This window comes from Carcharhinus amblyrhynchos, chromosome 4 (genome assembly GCF_965287045.1).
Source record: "Carcharhinus amblyrhynchos chromosome 4, sCarAmb.v2.hapA, whole genome shotgun sequence".
NCBI classification, from domain to species: Eukaryota; Metazoa; Chordata; class Chondrichthyes; order Carcharhiniformes; family Carcharhinidae; genus Carcharhinus; species Carcharhinus amblyrhynchos.
The window spans coordinates 91,125,667-91,145,736 of NC_137327.1; the positions used below are offsets into that span (position 1 = coordinate 91,125,667).

Genomic DNA, 20,070 nt, shown 5'->3' on the forward strand with positions numbered 1-20,070 from the left:
GGTATGATTCCAGCAGTGCAAAGTTCCCCCCTCCCCGCTTATTGCCATTGACTTCTAATTTGCTAAGGCAAATTGTGACGTGTGCTCAAATGCTGCTTTGATGTCAAGGGCTCACCTCACCTTCATAATGAGGTCTGCCGCTGGATCTGACTTGAGGAAGCCAAACTGAGCATCACTGTGCAGGTTATTGCTAGGTTATTACTGAGCAAATATTATGTGATAATATGGACAGTGACCACTTCCAAAGCTTTGCTGATGGTTGGGAGCAGCCTGATGCAGCAGGTTTTCTGGATGGGATCTGTTCTGCTTCTAATGATATGGCGATGCCAGTGTTGGACTGGGGTAAACACAGTAAGAAGTCTCACAACACCAGGTTAAAGTCCAACATTTTTATTTGGTAGCACAAGCCACTAGCTTTCGGAGCACTGCTCCTTCATCAGGTGAGTGGGAGTTCTGTTCACAAACAGGGCATATAAAGACACAAACTCAATTTACAGGATAATGGTTGGAATGCGAGACTTTACAAGTAATCAAGTCTTAAAGGTACAGACAATGTGAGTGGAAAGAGGGTTAAGAGAAGCCAATCAAACAAGGCTTTCTTGAGTCAATGAAATAGCAAATTTATTAACTATTAAATCAAGAGGAAAATAGTTTAGATGCAACATTGCACACACAGCTGTCAGAAATAAAGGAAGTTAGAGAAAAAATGTTAAATGAATATACAGTTAAATGTCCTTTGATTTTCTTTGAGGTGTAAATTTATACATGTTGTGGTTGATTGGATTAGCTGATTTTGTTGTTGCAGTCAGATGTAAAAGATGCTGTAAGTATTACAAGATCTCAGTTTGTTGGGTAAATTCCTAATAGGGTGGACCAGGTAATATACTTTCTCCAAAAGATATAGATAGAGCTTTCACTTCTGATGGGGTCTTTCTTGTAATCTGTTTGCAGTGGCTGCAGCCTGGCTTGAAGTACTTAACCCATTATGTATTTCCAAGAGGTTTTGGGTGGATCTGTAGCAGCCACTGTTTCAATATTTGCATTTTAATGTTTCTTCCTTAGACAGTGATGAGTTTCAGTGGGTCTGTGAATTACACTTCCCTGAGACTGTCTTGTTTGTTTTCACCTTAGGAGGTATGGGTTAGGAAATATGGGTTGGTACTAAGCTGGCATAGGGACTGTAAAGAGCCTGGGGGTGGATAGGTTGGCATGGACAGTATGAGAAGCCATGGAGGTAGATTGGACAGGTTTAGGTCGGCATGGTTATGAGGGATTATGGGGTAGGTACATGGCATGAAGTGGCCTGGGTTGGCAGAGATGGGACATGGGAAGTTTGGGGGATAAGGGCTGGGGGGATGTTTCATGCTTTATTCATGTTTTAAACTTTTGGACACAGTGCCATAAGACCATAAGACAGAGGAGCAGAATTAGGCCACTCAGCCCATTGAGTCTGCTCCACCATTCAATCATGGCTGATATTTTTCTCATCCCCATTCTCCTGCCTTTTCCCCACACCCCAATCCCCTTATTAATCAAGAACCTATCTATCTCTGTCTTAAAGACACTCAATGACCTGGCCTCTGCAGCCTTCTGCAACAAAGAGTTCCACAGATTCACCACTCCCTGGCTAAAGAAATTCCTCCACATCTCTGTTTTAAAGGATCATCCCTTTAGCCTTAGGTTGTGTCCCCTGGTTTTAGTTTTTCCTACTAGTGGAAACATCCTCTCCACATCCACTCTGTCCAGGCCTCACTCTATCCTGTAAGTTTCAATAAGGTCCCCCCTCATCCTTCTAAAGATCCTGAGGCAGTCCCAGAAGCAGTCCCTCTGGTCAACCTGCCTCTGTACCCTGCAGCCTCCTCTGTTCTTTTGAGGTCACTGGCCCCAGTTTCTAATCGAGCACAGACCCCACCACCTTCAGACGGAAAATATGATGTCAGGGCAGCCATTTTTAAAGATGGGTTTGTGGATCTGGAAATTCTTCCAATTCTGTGCACAGGATTGAAATATTGGCCCAAGTGCGGAAGAGGTATTTGCATGTGGCTGGCTTGCTTAAGTGCTATTAATTGTTGCACAATATTGCAAGCTTGCTTTACCTTGTTTAATTTGATTAGGTAATTAAACTTTCTTCAGTACTGCACCAAATCACATTGCAGTTGGCACAGAGGATCCTGAACAACTCAAGGGAGGCTCTCCCTTCGGCTGAGTAGTTTGCTTCCATGTAACAAAAGTCTATTTTTCTCTTGCAAGACTTCTTAAAATTAAAAAATAATGATTTTGATGTTTGGACCTTGCTGCAGTTTTATATCCCTACTTCACAACTCCCAGTAAGACGATCTCCCAATCAAAGGTACTTCTCATGCTTGGGGTATATACAAAATGTTGCCGTGAGACCGATTCTGAAATTGTACTGGTGTCTGCAGTCATAAATATCACTTTCTATAGGGCTAATCTTCAACTGGAACATCTAGGCTAATTTCAATGAAAATTAACTACCTTGAGTTCCAGGATTAAAATAGCTCATGTTAGTGAAAGTACTCATTGTTCATCCCAAGCCAGGGCAACCTTAATTTTTCTTCTATTCACAAATGGTTGTCACAAATAGGTTTTGGTCTTCTACCTAGAAGTGTTCAGGTTAAGGAAACAAAGATTCATTTTTCTTTAAATTTATTGAATTAGCAGCAATAATTAACAAATACCTGTGTTTGTATTTTTATCTAGAGATATAACTACTATGATCAAGGCATCATCGATAGTTATCCTTCTAACCAGAGTGCCATCGAGGATATGCCTGAGCTTATACAGATAAAGGAGAAAGAAACATTTGAACTTGAGAATGTTTGCAGCTATGTATCCCCCATCCATACATCCTGTCCAGAGGTCAGTGTCACCTTTTCCTTTAAGTATGTGTTTTTGTCAAAATTGGACAATAACAGAAGACATGGTAAAACAATGGTAAATGTTTTAAGGTTGTTAGGTGTCTCACTAAGAGATCTGGAGGCTTTTGTGGTTGTAACTGTTTATTATTAACACAAAACTAGATACGTATCTCTGAAGTTTGGCCCCAACTAGTTGTTATCTTCATGCCAACTTCTTTCAGATCCTCTTCTCACACAAGTCAACCATCATGTGACTCTCTATAATGTGGGTGGCACTGTTTCCCAGTGTCACAATAACACTTATTAACTGAAACACCCTAATACTACAGTAAGATATTTTTCTTAAAATGATTTAAATTCAATGCAGTCTATACATAAGCAAGTAATCTTCATAAGAAATGTTTTTGGTGCAAATCTCAATCTGCATTATTCCCAGTTCTGACTATCCTAATCCTTAATTTAAATTTAATCGATGCTAATTTCCTGGATTATTTCAGATTCTCGCAATAAATTTTTTGAATCCAAATCCTTTGCTATTAATCATACTATTTGGAAATAATTATGATCATTTCTTGGCTAATTGCGATTAAGTTGAAACAAAAATCTGCATCGAAAAGCAATGTTATTTTAATGCATTAACATTGAAAACCTGAAAACAAATGTGGTTTATTGTCCAGATTACTGCTTGTCACTGACCACTCCTAAATCTCATCCAGTACCCTTCACTTTAACTGCAACAGGAGAATTAAAGTACATTGATGTTCCAATTGGGATTACTGAGGAAGCAGAAAAACTGAAGTTACATGGAATTTTGCATTGATTTTGATCCTTAATGTGACTTTGTAACAATTTTATGTGAATTAAATAAGTTTCAAAATTCTTCCTGTAAGGCACTTGTGTACAAACAAATGAATTAGGAGTACTAGGCCACTCAGTCCCTCAAGCCTGTTCTGCCATTTAAAAACGTCAAGGCTGATCTAATTTTCACCTCAATTCCACATTCGTACCAATGCCCTTTCACTGTCTTGTTTATCAAGAATCCTATCTACTTCAGCCTTAAGGATATTCAAACACTCTGTCTCAACCATCTTTTGAGGAAGACAATTCAAAAGTCTCCCAATCCTGTGCAAGAATTTTCTTTTCCTAAACTGGAATTTCCCAAAAGATGACCCAAGTGTCATAACTAGGTTCCTCATTACTAGGCTGATACCGGAGCTGAGAGGGTTGAACTATGAGGAGAGGCTGAATAAACTAGGCTTGTACTCGTTAGAGTTTAGAAGAATGAGGGGAGATCTCATTGAGACATATAAGATGATGAATGGGATGGATAGGATAGAGGTGGAGAGGCTCTTCCCGCTCAGAAAGGACAGTAGGAGTAGAGGGCACAGCCTCAAGATAAAGGAGGGACTGTTTAGAATGGAGTTGAGGAGGAACTTCTTCACTCAAAGGGTGGTGAATCTCTGGAACTCTCTGCCCGTTGAAGTGGTGGAGGCTGCCTCGCTAAATATATTTAAGACGCGGGTAGATAGGTTTTTGATAGGCAAGGGGATTAAGGGTTAGGGGGAGAGGGCGGGAAAGTGGAACTGAGCCACGACAGATCAGCCATGATCTTATTGAATGGCGGGGCAGGCTCGAAGGGCTAGATGGCCTACTCCTGCTCCTATTTCTTATGTTCTTATAATGGTGAGAAAACTGAAGTTATGCATGGACTTGACTGCAACCATCCCATAGTTATTGGGATTGTGCAGAGTTGCATGCTGTTACTGTGAGGGACAGGGCTTAAACACACCAGTGAGCCTTGTGGCAAAGCAATTGGGTGCCATTTTGAAAGGGTGCTCTGATCTCACAATGCACTGGGAGACCCCTCCCCCCCCCTTAGACATCAGGACACCCCCTTCATTGACTACATGTTTCCCCACCACCTCCCCAATACAGATCATCGTTATTGAGGCCCTCCCAATGGGTCCCCCTTTATGACACTGACATGCCCCCTTCATGCCCCACCCCTTCACAACTACCCCAGCAAAGACCCCATCCTTTGCTATTATGCCATCAAAGCCCCACGCCCTTGACACTGCTGCCGGCACACTGGCAGCGACCAATTGGCAGTATGCCAGATGGGTGTTGCCAGTGTGCCAGGTGGGCTATTTCCTCGACAGCTGGGAGTTTCAGTGGCCTCCGAATGCTAGGTCTCCACTATTGAAGACCAGTAGTGATCCTTGCCAGGCTCCCGCCACTCCCCAGAGTCAGAAGAACCCAGGAGCTGGGAGAACCTGGTGTCAAATGGGCTTAGTGTATTATTGCTCCTTAAAAACGCTAATCAGCTTTACTGAGCATGACCCATTTTGCGCCAATATAAAGGGACCAAGTCAATTACAAATCATTTGGTGCTGGGCATAAAACCCATTTTTAGACGCGTATGAAATTTTTGGGGATTGCACCAGGTACAGCATGGCCAGAAAATGGCCCCCCACTAATTTCTGTCATCTATTTTTAAGCAGTAGAGCCCAGTCCTAAGCTCTCCACAAGAGGAAATATCCTCTCCACATTGACCCTGTCAAGACCCCTTATTACCTTATGTTTCCATCAAGTTTCCTCTTAAATTCCAGTGATTACAAGCCTAACCTTTCCTCAAAAGGCAACCACCCATTCCAGATATTAATCTAGTAAACTTTCTCTGAACTGCTTTCAATGCATTTACATCTTGCTTTAAATAAGGAAACCAGTTCTGTACAAGTACTTCAGATATGGTCTCACTAATATCCTTTTAACCTCCCTACCTTTGTATTCAATTCCTTTAACAATAATTGATAACATTGATAAATAATTGATAAATTAGCTTTGCTAATTACTTGCTGCATCTGCATACTAACCTTTTGTGATTCAAGGTTTACAAGGTTTTCAAGATTAGTATCTGTATTTCAGAGCTCAGCAATCTGTCATCATTTAGATAAAATGCTTCTTTTTAATTCATCGTGCCAAAATAGACAACCTCACATTTTATACTCATTTGCCAGATCATGTCCACTCACTTAACCTTGTGTCCTCTTTGGAAATTACTTTCCTACCTATCTTTGTATCATCAGTAAAGTTAACAACCATACCATTAGTACCTCCATCCAAATCATTTATATAAATTGTAAAGATTTGTGGCGCAGCACTGGACCTTTGTGGCATACTACTTGTCACATTCTCCCAACCCAAAAAATTATACATTTGTGTTTCCTCTGTTTCCTGTTAGCTAGGCAATCTTCTATCCATGCCAATGTGTTACTCCCTACTCCATGAGCTTTTCTTAGGCAAAAAAGTAACATTAACATTTCCCGTTAAAAGTTAGAGACCCCAGTGTGTTGCGTATGGACTGTGCTAGTGTGATTGCCTGGTGCAGATTGATTGTCTTTGCAGGTGGTTTCAGTGGAAAGCTGGAGGATTTGCATTCATAGCTAGCAAGTCACTAGTAATGTTGCTTGTGCTATTGCCCTTCAGAACCACCTGCTGGGAGGACCTGTGAACTCAACACAAAATCAAAACCTAAAATAAAACAGCAGTCTCTGGAAAATGTTGCAGTATGTTTAAGGTAGTATTAAGCTGTATTGCACCGGCTATGCAGAAATATACAGGACCAAAAGGATCACTGGGATCAATGTGACAAGCCTCATAGTGCAAAAGGTTCCGTAAATTAATGCTAGGATCTCGGCTGTAGACAGCCAGTATGAAAAGTCACAGACAACTGTCCATGATAATTAACAAATTTTGGACGAAGAATTGCAAGCTGGGTGGCATGATTCTTCTATATGCATTAGCTGTGCAAAAGACCCTGCCAGCTTGTAACCCTCAATCTTCCTTTCACCAAAAATCTCTTAGTTCCTTCTTGAATCTTTCAACATTATCCACCTCCATTGCCTCCCACACATTAACTGCATACTGTGTAAAAGGATTATATCTAAATTGCAAGTTCAATTTCCTTCTTGTGAGTATGTCTATTCTGTCTGACTTGTTCGCAATAACATAAGCAAAATTATGTTTGCTAGTTCTAATCTCAGATCAGCTATTTGCCTCACTTCTTATCTGGAGATTAACTTATTAACTTTATTATAATGGCATCAATTAACCCAGAATTAGCTACTTTCACTTGTGATCTGTTTCATATATCCACTTTCCCTTGAAAAAATGTACTTTTTAATCTTGTGTTACAACCGGGATGGGAGTGCGCATATGATCTAGCCTTACTAATTCAGTGGACCATACCAGTAACTTAACAATCTAATTTTCTCACAAAAATAGCCAATCATTTACCTTCAGTATTGGTACCCAAATAAAAAAGATTTTAACCAGGCTTCTTTCAATATACAGAAACATATCAGTTTATTATAAAACAAAATTAATCATTAACATATTGCAAGTACTGGTTATGGTTGCCAGAGCGAGAAAAGTATAGCTATGAGGAGAGATTGGATAGGTTGGGGTTATTTTCGTTGGAATAAAGACTGAGGGGTGAATTGTAGTCTGGAATTATCTATCTCTTACAAAAAAAATTCCCTAGCGCACAGACAAATAAACAAAGGACAGATAGTAACAGGAAACAAAGGGTAATGGTCAATGGGTGCCTTTGCAAATGGAAAGCTGCTTCAAGTGGTGGTCCACAGGGTTCAGTTTGGGACCCTTGCTGGATGAAGTAGAAAGGGTCAAGAGCTTCAAGATTTTAGGTGTCCAGATCACCAACAATCGGTTCCCCCCATGCCAACAATACAGTTAAGAAAGCCCACCAATGCCTCTACTTTCTCAGAAGGCTAAGGAAATTTGGCATTTCAGGTACAACTCTCAGCAACTTTTACAGATGCTGTATAGAAGCATTCTTTTTGGTTATATCGCTGCTTGGTGTGGCTCCTGCTCTACCCAACACTGCAAGAAACTACAGAAGGTCATGAATGTAACTCAATCCATCATGCAAACCAGCTTCCCATCCATTGACTCTATCTACACCTCCCGTTGCCTTGGCCAAGTAGCCAGCATAATAAAGGATCCCATGCACCCTGAAATCCCCTCTTCCACCTTATTCCATTGGGAAAAAGACACAAGGAGGTCATATACCAACTGACTCAAGAACAGCTTCTTCCCTGCTTCCATCAGATTTTGAATGGACCTACCTTGCATTAAGTTTATCTTTTCTCTACATTCTAGCTATAATTGTAACACTATATTCTGCACTCTCTCATTTCCTTTTCTATAAACGGTATGCTTTGTCTGTAAAGCGTGCAAGAAGCAATCATTTTCACTATATGCTAATACATTTGACAATAATAAATCAAATCAAAGTTGTGTTATATAATAACAATTTGGATGTGAACATGGAGGGCATGATTGGAAAATTCGCAGATGACACAAAGATTGGCTATGTAGTAGGTAGTGTAGAGCTATAATCCATAAAACAATATCGTTGGGTTAGTGGAGTGGCCAGTAAAGTAGCAGATGGATTTTTACATAGAAAAGTGTGAGGTAATGCATTTAGGGAGGTCAACCAGATACTGAGAATAAACAATAAATGGGAATATATTAAGAGGGATAGATGAAGTGAGAGCACACAAGTACACAGGTCCCTAAAGGCAAATGTTCAATGGACAAGGTTATAAAGAAGGCACCTAAGGAATCCCCACCTTCATTGGCAGAAGTATATAATATAAAAATAAGGATATAATGTTGGAATTGCGTAAAACATTGGTGAAGCCACAACTGGAAGATTGTGTGCTGTTCTGGTCACCATATCACAGGAAAGACGTCATTGCTCTGGAGAGAGTGCAGAGGAGATTTACAGTAATGTTGGCAGGGTTAGAAATGTGTAGCTATGAGGAGAGATTGGATAGGTTGGACCTATTTTCCAAAGAAGACTGAGGAATGAATTGTTAGAGGTGTATAAAATTATGAGGAGAGAAGTTAGAATGGACAGGATAACATTGTTTCCCTTGGTTGAGAGTTCTAGAACCAGGGGATGTAGATTCAAGATAAAAGGTAGTATGAGTAGAGGGAACATGAGGAAGAATTTTTTTATGCGAAGGATGATGGATGTCTGGAATTCACTGCCTGAGTTGGTGGTGGAGGCAGAGACTCTAAATGCTTTTAAAAAGTATATGGACCTTCACCTTAAATGCTGTAATCCACAGAGCTATGGGCTGGGTGCAGGAAGATGAGATTAAAAAGGGCACCTGGGTATCTTCAGGCTGGCATAGACAAGATGGAATGAATGGTTTCTTTCTGCATTGTAACTTTTCTAAGGCTCTATATGTTTCTTTGTAGAGAAAGGCTTTAGTAGATAGGCATTATAAAATGAAGGGTGAAGGCCTTCTGGAAGCCACTCTGAGAATATGGGCTGATATTCCCAATGGATATCCAAAAGTTCTCATCAGTGGGACTTCAGCATAGAGGAGAATATAGGACTTGCCTCAGCTTTGCAGGTCCAAATGCTGGCATGGTACATTCAGATGAGGACTTTCTGGCAGCAGGTTGAGAAACACACACAATTTTAGGGGAGACAGAGAGAGAGCCAGTTACGGTAGTCTCCCTTTCTCAGCTTATTCTATGACGACAAGTCTTATGTCAAAACTAGTAGGCTCAAACTTAAAGATTGGATCTGCAATGTGGTTTCCACTAAGTCTTTCAGTTTTTTTTCTCATCAATTAAAATGATAGCAGCTCAAAACAAATAAACAGATCTTCCTCAAGTACAAAGCAGGTTAGGTGATTCTTCAAAGAAGGCAGGCTTGTTCCCAGTCCAATGTGAATTTATACCTCCTTTACAAAAAACCCCAGGTCAGCATTCAAATGTCCGGATAATAGAACAAAAACTGAAAATGACCACATCTGTGGAGAGAGAGTAGAGCCAATATTTCCAGGATGACTCTTCATCTGAGCTGATGCTAAAGAAAATAGGACGAGATTTATGACTGTAAGCGGCAGAGATGGGGGACGGGGAGGGGTGGGGGTTTGTAAGTGACAAAGATGTCATAGACAAAAAGACAAAGGGATTATAATTAAGGCTGAGAATGGTACTAATAGCAGCCCATTAAGAAATCAGAATGTGTAAATGGCAGAAAACTCTGACCCAAAGACCTAGAATTGGCCTTGCATTCAGGTAAACTATATGAAACTTGAAATTGCCCTGTGTGCGATGGAGGGTAACTACACCTTTGGTACAGATGTTTTGTCTGCCTTCAGCCACAAGATCCGCCTGGGTGCTGGGATCTTCTGCTGCATATGAATCTAGTTTCTATAACATGCAGCTGGACAATACCTTACACTTGCTCCAGTCTCAATCTTAACCTTTGGTTTTGCACTACTGCTAATTATATTGAGATGGTGCAGATCTCACCTTTTTGCAACAATGTCAACACTCTCGCAATCGCGTGTTGTTTGAGGCTTTGTAATTTCACTGCTTTGGTTAAATTCCAATTCATTCACTTTACGATGCTCCAACCTGTGGAAGATCGACCAGCTGACATGTTGCTGTGGTTTCAATCTGCAACACTAATCAAAATGTTTCCATTTATCACATATGTTGCACCTTTTACCATATGCAGGACAAATATATTTAAATAGTTGCAAGGTTACTTTGAGAGCCAGACTCATGATTTAATGGTGATATCATTAGGCTGTTGTCACAGGCTGCTGTTTTACTTTCAGTTTGTAGTCTGTGCAGTGCAGAGAACACCTCCATCAATAAAACCTGTTGGGCATTAGATTGAATCTATGTGTCCAACCATGGCCTTTTTTTTAAGTTTAAATGCATAACCCATAAAATAGTTAGGGGATAAAAATTGAAAATTGGTGTGAGTCAGGATTTCGCTTCATTGAGAAAATTGAGAAAAGATTCTAAGTAGAAGAAAAAGACACTGCGGGACCCCACGCTTCATATATTAGAAGTCTGGGGAAAATCAACAACAGGATGAAGGACTAAGGTGCCAGTGAAGGAAGGCCATGTAAGAAAAAAGCTGTCTGTGTGGTTTTAAAATAGGGGTTTTTCTGATCAGAGAAGGATGAGATTCCAGGCAGTATCTGGCACATTTAAAAAGAAGGGAAACTTTACTGTATGGCCAGAATCACTTGAAAAAATATACAACAAGTCTACAGTCTCCATGTAAAAAGCAGAGTACTGGGAAGACAAAAAAAATATACTGAGCAGTCTCGAGTCACTAGTGCCTGCAAGAGAAATGATGGGTCAATTACGATCCATAGGTCATATCAATGGAGAAAATGAATCATGGAGTTCAATACTCTTTGCAGGCAAGTAAAATTAAAATGAGTTGCTCATACCAGCATTTCTCAGTAACTCAGGAAATAAACCTTCAAATTGTTCAGGTGCTTGATACTTCCACCAAAGCCAGGAATTAAAATGAATTGATCCTTGAGGAGCATTACTGTCCAAAGCCACTGATCATCATGGAATGCTTCAAGTTCCACTGAAGAAATCAAGCGAAAGGTAAAATCATTTCTCAGTTTGTGGCAACATTAGAAAGGCTGACACAACATTTGTGTGTTTGGTGAGTTATTAGAAGATACTCTTCAAGATCACCCAGCTTGTGGTTTCCAAAATGATGTTACCCAAAGAACAATGCTTACTAAACATGCTTTGACTTTAAAGACAGAAGTAGAAATGGCAGTGTCAGTGGCATGCCAAAGAGGCTTCACAATTTGGTGTAACTTGAACATCCACAAGTTGGCAACTGTCCATAAAAAGTCAAAACAGAAACAAACATGTCACAGGTGTATCAAAATGGGCCATTTAGTGAGGGAATTGATGGTCAATGCAAGAATTGTGGCAAAAAATGGGTCACATTAGAAAAACTTGTTGGATTAGACCAACTTCTCCTGAGAAGAATATTCAGAAGAAGAACAAGTTGCATTCAACGAAAATAATTTACAACATGGAAGAAAAGAATTATGGCTAAAAAAGAAAATGTCCGGCAATATGATGAAGAGCACCAACTGAATGTTTTACTCATACAGGGTTAATCACATAGTTTCTGGGTGATTCCGAAGTTGTGTGGACAACTGTTAGGATGAACATTGATAACTGGTGTTGCTGCATCTTTCATTCCTAAGACTGAATATCAACAAAATTTGAAGCATCTTCCTTTAAAACCACCTGATGTGAATTTAAGGACAGAGATGGAAAAGACTGTGCCTTTAAAAAGGTACGTCATGGTCAACATAGAGTTGAGTGGACAAATAATGGGGTTGCCTCTCCATGCGGTCGATAGTAATTCTCAAGCTCAATTTGTGAGATTATGGTTGGAGAAGATAAAAGCTTAGCTGGATTACTGTGTTAGTGCATAATTATACCATGTGTTTTAGCAAAACCAGGTCCAATTTTTTACACTGTTCAACTTAAAGATGAACTAGTTTGGCAACACCATGTTCACCAATTGTTGTCATCTGGAAATTATTTCCCACACCATCTCCTGAAGAGCAATTCTTCAGTCCCTAGTGTTGTGAATATTGCTATAAAAGATTTGTTGAACCTGAGTTGCCTGATGATTGTGTTTATGTTTCCGTACCACATGAGAATGATGCAGAGTTAGTTCCAAGAGAAGAAGTGTCTACTGAAGTTCCAAATCATGCTTCTGGGGTCGAGGACAGCTGAATGCTAGGATATCGTATGCAACCAAAGAGGACGTGCTCCTGATTGACTTTCTTATTGACTGTGTTTGATGATTAATAATGCATAGAACTATGTCTGGAGAATTATTGATCCTATGAATAACATCGTAGTAATTTGCTGTCATGATCACAGAAGTAATGGGGAGGGTTATTCTTTATTTAAGTAGTTGCATGATTGTTTTAAGAGCCAGTCACATGATTTGATGGTGATGTCATTAGATGTTGCACAGGCTGCTGTTTTAGTTTCAGTTTATTGAACTCCTTCAATAAATCTGTTGTTGTTAGTTAGCATCTATGTGTGCAAACCACATCTTTTTTCTTTTTGTTTAAAACCCACAACCTCCAACATAATTAGGAGAGTACAGGAGGGTAATGGAAATTGCAGTTGGAGCAGTGTGCCCTCTGCTGTGTAAACTTCTGTTTCCCACCTAAAATCGCTGCTTCTTTTTCTGAATGTTTTATTGGCTGCTTGTAATGTTTAGTTCCTTCTCCCAGCTGCTTCCGGTCTAAATCACTGTGAATCCCACAAACTAATTGATCCTTGATTAGTTCATCAGCTAGAGTGCCAGATGCACATTTCTTTGCCAATATTTTCATGATAGCTGTGTAAGATTGTATTGATTCACCCACTGTTTGTTTTGTTGAATTGAACCCATGTCTATCTAGGATTATATTTTTTACTGGGAGACAGATATTCTCAAATATTTCAGGTTTATTTCAGGGTCTTTTTCCTCCTCCTCCATCTGGAAAACAAATGATTGGATTTTTTTCAATGGCCTTGGGGCCCACTATGTTTAATAAAGTATAAACCTATACTTTGTTCGACCTCTCAGACAATGCAGCACCGCAGTAAATATACTCCTTCTCGAATGTTTCCCAGCTATCCACAATATTTTCATCAAAGGTGAGTGAGTCAATGTGGGAAAGTCCTTGTGCCATACTGCCAACTCCTGACACCATGGAAAAGTGTTGGGTTCCCGAATCACTGACATCAGGTACTGCCAACAAAGAGTACTTTATTCACTAGCTTAGCAGCTATTTCAATACTTGTGCACGGTCCACAGTCCTGAGGATAGCTCCCACCAAAGTGACCTCTTATGTCATCACCTTCTCAAGTGACCACTGGGTCTACACTTGGGTTAACAAAAACTTTCACGCTTCGATTTAAAATTGATAAAGCACCAATTTGTCATTTTCAGAAGAGAGTTTCAAATTTTAACATCCTTTATGTTAGCGATGGAAAGATGGTAGGAGTGGAGGGCCTGAATGACATTATTGTTACTAGAGAGGCAGTGCTCGACACACTGGAGGGACTGATTGTGGACAAGTCCCCAGGACCGGATGGAATGCATCCAAGGGTTCTGAAAGAAATGGCGGAGGTGATAGTGGATGCCTTGGTGATTATTTTCCAAACGTCGCTGGATTCCGGGGAAGTGCCGGAAGATTGGAAAACGGCTAATGTTACGCCGTTGTTTAAGAAGGGTGGCAGGCAAAAGGCAGGGAATTATAGGCCAGTTAGTTTAACGTCTGTTGTAGGTAAAATGTTAGAATCCGTGATCAAGGAGAAAATAGCGAGGCATCTTGAGGAGAATTGTTTGACAAAGCAGACGCAGCACGGTTTCATTAAGGGGAAGTCGTGTCTGACGAATTTATTGGAGTTCTATGAGGATGTGTCTAGGGCGGTGGATAGAGGAGAGCCGGTGGATGTGGTGTTTCTTAATTTTCAGAAGGCGTTTGATAAGGTGCCTCACAAGAGGTTATTACAGAAGGTCAGGGGGCATGGAATTGGGGGTAGGGTGTTAGCGTGGATAGAGGATTGGCTGTCAAATAGGAGGCAGAGAGTGGGGGTCAATGGGTGCTATTCGGATTGGCGGTTGGTGATTAGTGGAGTGCCCCAGGGGTCGGTGCTGGGGCCTCAGCTATCTACCATTTATATAGATGATCTGGAGGAGGGAACCGAGCGTATGGTGTCGAAATTTGCTGATGACACCAAGATTGGTGGAACGGCAAATTGTGCGGAGGGTGTGGAGAGTCTGCAGAAGGATCTAGATAGGCTGGGCGAATGGGCCAGGAACTGGCAAATTCAATTTAATGTTGGCAAATGTGAGGTTGTCCACTTTGGTAGGAATAATGGTAGGAAGGACTATTACTTACATGGCGAAAAACTGCAGCATGCGACGGTGCAGAGGGACCTCAGGGTCCTTGTGCATGAGTCGCAAAAACCCAGCCTACAGGTGCAGCAGGTGGTCAGGAAGGCAAATGGGATGCTGGCCTTCATAGCGAGGGGGATTGAATATAAAAGTAGGGAGGTCTTGCTGCAGCTGTATAGGGCACTGGTGAGGCCGCAGCTGGAGTACTGTGTGCAGTTTTGGTCGCCGCACTTACGCAGAGGAGGTTTACTAGGCTGATACCAGAGTTGAGGGGGTTGAACTATGAGGAGAGGCTGAATAAACTAGGCTTGTACTCGTTTAGAAGAATGAGGGGAGATCTCATTGAGACATATAAGATGATGAATGGGATGGATAGGGTAGAGGTGGAGAGGCTCTTCCCGCTCAGAAAGGACAGTAGGACTAGAGGGCACAGCCTCAAGATAAAGGGGGGGCAGTTTAGAACAGAGTTGAGGAGGAACTTCTTCACTCAAAGGGTGGTGAATCTCTGGAATTCTCTGCCTGTTGAAGTGGTGGAGGCTGCCTCGCTAAATATATTTAAGACGCGGGTTGATAGGTTTTTGATAGGCAAGGGGATTAAGGGTTATGGGGAGAGGGCGGGAATGTGGAACTGAGCCACGACAGTTCAGCCATGATCTTATTGAATGGCGGGGCAGGCTCGAGGGGCTAGATGGCCTACTCCTGCTCCTATTTCTTATGTTCTTATGTTCTTAAGGTGTTTCTTAATTGCACTCATGAAAAACCTGTATCGAGTTTTTAGCCTATGTGCCTTTGTCCTAGACTTCCCAAACAGTGGAAATACATTCTTTCTTCCTATCCCATCTGTTCCTGTTAAAATCCTGAAAACTTAGATCAAATCACCCCTTAAGTTTCTCAATTCCAGGGAATACAACCCTATTTTGTGTAATTGTTCTTTGTAATTTAACCCTTTGAGTCTCAGTCCCATTCTAGTAAATCAATCCTGCACTTTCCCCACCAATTTTCAGAAGGCGTTTGACAACGTACCTCACAAGAGGTTATTGCAGAAGGTCAGGGGACATGGAGTTGGGGGTAGGGTGTTAGCGTGGATAGAGGATTGGTTGTCAAATAAGAGGCAGAGAGTGGGGGTCAATGGGTGCTATTCGGATTGGCGGATGGTGACTAGTGGAGTGCCCCGGGGTCGGTGCTGGGGCCTCAGCTATTTACCATTTATATAGATGATCTGGAGGAGGGAACCGAGTGTAGGGTGTTGAAATTTGCTGATGACACCAAGATTGGTGGAACGGCAAATTGTGCGGAGGGTGTGGAGAGTCTACAGAAGGATCTAGATAGGCTGGGCGAATGGGCCAGGAACTGGCAAATGGAATTTAATGTTGGCAAGTGCGAGGTGGTCCACTTTGGTAGGAATAATGGTAGGAAGGATTATTACTTACGTGGCGAAAAACTGCAGCAGGCGACGGTGCAGAGGGACCTCGGGGTCCTTGTGCATGAGTCACAAAAACCCAGCTTGCAGGTGCAGCAGGTGGTCAGGAAGGCTAATGGGATGCTGGCCTTCATAGCGAGGGGGATTGAATATAAAAGTAGGGAGGTCTTGCTGCGGCTGTATAGGGCATTGGTGAGGCCACAGCTGGAGTACTGTGTGCAGTTTTGGTCGCTGTACTTACGCAAGGATATTTTGGCCTTGGAGGGAGTGCAGAGGAGGTTTACTAGGCTGATGCCGGAGTTGAGGGGGTTGAACTATGAGGAGAGGCTGAATAAACTAGGCTTGTACTCGTTAGAGTTTAGAAGAATGAGGGGAGATCTCATTGAGACGTATAAGATGATGAACGGGATGGATAGGATAGAGGTGGAGAGACTCTTCCTGCTCAGAAAGGATAGTAGGACTAGGGGGCACAGCCTCAAGATAAAGGGGGGGCGGTTTAGAACGGAGTTGAGGAGGAACTTCTTCACTCAAAGGGTGGTGAATCTCTGGAATTCTCTGCCCGTTGAAGTGGTGGAGGCTACCTCGCTAAATATTTTTAAGACGCGGGTTGATGGGTTTTTGATAAGAGAGGGGATTAAGGGTCATGGGGAGAGGGCGGGAATGTGGAACTGAGCCACGACAGATCAGCCATGATCTTATTGAATGGCGGGGCAGGCTCGAAGGGCTAGATGGCCTACTCCTGCTCCTATTTCTTATGTTCTTATGTAATACAGTTTTCAAAGGTGTGGTAACCAAATTGTTCAGTGCCCCAGATGTGGTCTGATTGTCTTTGTATAGTTTGAACAATACTTCTCCCCTTTCTATTCTATTCACCTAGATATAAAGATATAGATAAGTCCCATTAGACCTTTTGATTATTTTCTACATCTGTTCATGACATTTTAATTATCTATGTACCTGTGACCACTACCTGTATCCTGTTCTACCCATTTTAGGTCTAAAGTGGTCGTTTGTATATTTGACTCCATTGAAACCCATTTTCAACATTTTTTCTCATTCACATAATCCACTAACATGTCTCTGTAGCTTCCACCTAGACTACTTACAATGTCACCTATCTTTGTGTAATTGGCAGATTTCAGTATATGTCTTTCTATCCCATCATCTAAGTTGTGAAAAGCTATGGTAAATGTTGAGGTGTCAACACAGATCCTTGCAGGACATCATTGGGCACATCCTACCAATTAGATACCTGCCCATTATCCTTACTCTCTGTCCATTATCCCTTCTCTAACCATTATTCCTGCACTCTATCTGCTGCCACTCAATTAATTTCCCAACCAAGTAAGTAACTTGCCTTAAGATAAGTAAAATTTCTTTGCCCAAACTAAGACAAGCAGACTTAGTTTGTCTAAATCTGTTCTCTTTTTGCACTTCATTCTTTCACGAGATATGGCTTTTGCTGGCAATCACAGTAAGAAGTCTGACAACACCAGGTTTAAGTCCAACCAATTTATTTGATAGTCAACTCGCAAGCTTTTGGGGTTTGCCCCTTCGTCAGGTGAATGGAGAGTTCTGGCCTCAGACAGAGCAATTTTGCTGGTAATGCCAGCATTTGTTATCTATCCATAATTTCCCTTGGCTTATTGAACCATTTTAGAGAGCAGGTAAGAATGAACCACAATGCTCTGGGTCTGGAGTCATTATACAAGCCAGACCAGGCAAGGAGGGCAGATTTACTTCTCTCAAGGGCATTAGCATCAGATGGGTTTTTCAACAATTGATGGTAGTTGCCAAGGTTACCATGACTGAGAATAGCTTTTAATTCTGGATTTATTAATTAAATTTAAACACCACCTTGAATTAGGATTACTCCCAGTCCCACATGCAAATTAATATAGAAATAGGAACATTGAGCGATTAAACACATGGCTGGAAAGTCGGTGGAGGAGGAAGGGCATCTGATTTATGAGGCATTGTGAACCTGTTCTGTAAAGCAGAGAATTGCTTGGAAGTGGGATCTGAACACCTCCTGAACAAGACTGGGACAAATATCCTCGCAGGGATATTCTCTAGTGCTGTTCAGGTGGGTTTAAACTAGATTGGCAAGGGGAGTTTCTTTTATTCATTCATGGAATCTGGGTGTCACTGGCAGGGCCACCATTTATTGCCTATCCCTTATTGCACTTGAACTGAGTGGGTTGCTAGGCTGTTTCAAAGGACTTCTCGGAGGCAACTATGTTGCTATAGATCTGGAATCACAAGTAGACCAGACCAGGTAAGAATGATAGATGTATTATGCATAAAGAACATTAGTGGACCAAATAGATCTTCATGACAATCAACAATGTATGAGGGTCATCATTAAACTTTAATTGTGGGATTCAAACCAGGGACGCAAAGCATTAACCTGTGTCTCTAGATTACTATTTCCAGCACCAATATCAGTACATCACCACCTCAGAGAACCTGAGTGAAAATTTAAAGCAAGAAATGTGAGATGGGGAATTAGTTAATGATTGAAAACAAGAGGGTAGCACAGGTTAAAAAGTGTACAGTGCAGGAAATTGACGGTGCTAAAAGATACATATGTAAATACAAAGAATATATTAAGTAAAGCCAATGAGCTGAGGGCGCAGAAAGACACATGGCAGTAAACTAAGGAGGAACAAAAATGGTAGCTCAACATCCCTGGATATAGGGTTTGTGAGCAGGCTAGGGAGGGGGATACAAAAGGTGGTTGTTGCATCTTTGGCTAAAGAATAATTGCAGTTGTGTGGAGGGATGATATACTAAATAAAGCACCGAATGAGACCATATAGGTTGAATTCAGAAATAAAAAAAGGAGCAGGCACACTGCTTGAACTGTACTATAGACCACTAAATAGTGGAAAGCAATTAGATGAACAAATATGTAGACAGATTTCTGAGTGCAAAAACAATGGGGCAGTAATCATTGGAGACTTCAACAATCCTACTATCAATCGGGTATTGAACAGCCTGAAAGGCACAGAGGGCACAAAATTCTTGAACTGCATTCAAAAAACTTTTTTAGCCAGCATGCAACAAGCCCAGCAAAGGAGAACAATTCCATATTTAGTCTTAGAAAATTAAGCTGGGCAAGTGGATGAAGTAGCAATGGGGTCAATTTTCAAGATGGTGACCATAATATAGTTAGTTTTAGAATCATTATGGAAAAGGATTGAGGTAGAACAAGAGTAATAGTTTTAAACTGGGGAAGACAAATTTTACAAAGCCAAGAGATAATCTGGCAAGAGTGGACTGGAGACAGTTACTCAAAGACCGAAATTCTGCAGGCACTGTGTAAACATGTCCTCACAAAAAAAGAAGGATGGTACTAGAGATCCCTGATTTATCCAGATGCATATAGGCCAGGTAAAGCAGAAGAAAAGTTTATGGCAGCCATTAAAGACTTAATACTGTAGAAAGCATGGACGAGTATAGAAAATACAGGAGTGAAATAAAAATGAAAATTAAGAAAGCAAATAGAGGATATGAAAAATATTGGGAGGTGATATTGCTGCACATATAGAAGTCTTAATGAATCAGTTCATTGGAAAGCAGTAGATTTTCCATCATATCATTTAGCTTCATACTGCAGATATGCGCATGTCTTCATGCCAAGTCCCCCAATTTTGTTTTTATATTCTGTCCATTAATATATGGTTTGATCAATTCTCTGCTTTATGCTTCCCTTAGACTGATAGCAATATTTTTACTGTTTAACCTATTTTAAACTTTCTACCTCCTATTCCATATACATTTTAAAATTAGAACCATTCAATGGTTACAGCACAGAGGGAGACCATGCCAACTTTCTTCAAAAGTAATTTAGCCAGTACCACTCTCTTGACCTTTCATCATCATTCAGCAGATGTTTTTCCTTCAAGTGCTTGTCTAATTTCCTTTTGAAAGCCATGACTGAATCTTCCTCTCCCACTCCTTATGGT

At 41.1% G+C, this 20,070-nt stretch overlaps 1 protein-coding gene across 3 annotated transcripts in view; it reads left to right on the forward strand.

Annotated features, from left to right (window-relative positions):
• The window catches only part of dlg3 (discs, large homolog 3 (Drosophila)), a 496,785-nt gene that overhangs the window by 156,971 nt on the left and 319,744 nt on the right, over window positions 1-20,070 (forward strand). For all 3 annotated transcript variants that reach the window (XM_080187527.1, XM_080187526.1, XM_080187525.1), the window contains exon 4: window positions 2,722-2,880. In XM_080187527.1, coding sequence (XP_080043653.1) covers window positions 2,722-2,880 — 159 coding nt within the window. The remainder of the gene's footprint in view (window positions 1-2,721; window positions 2,881-20,070) is intronic.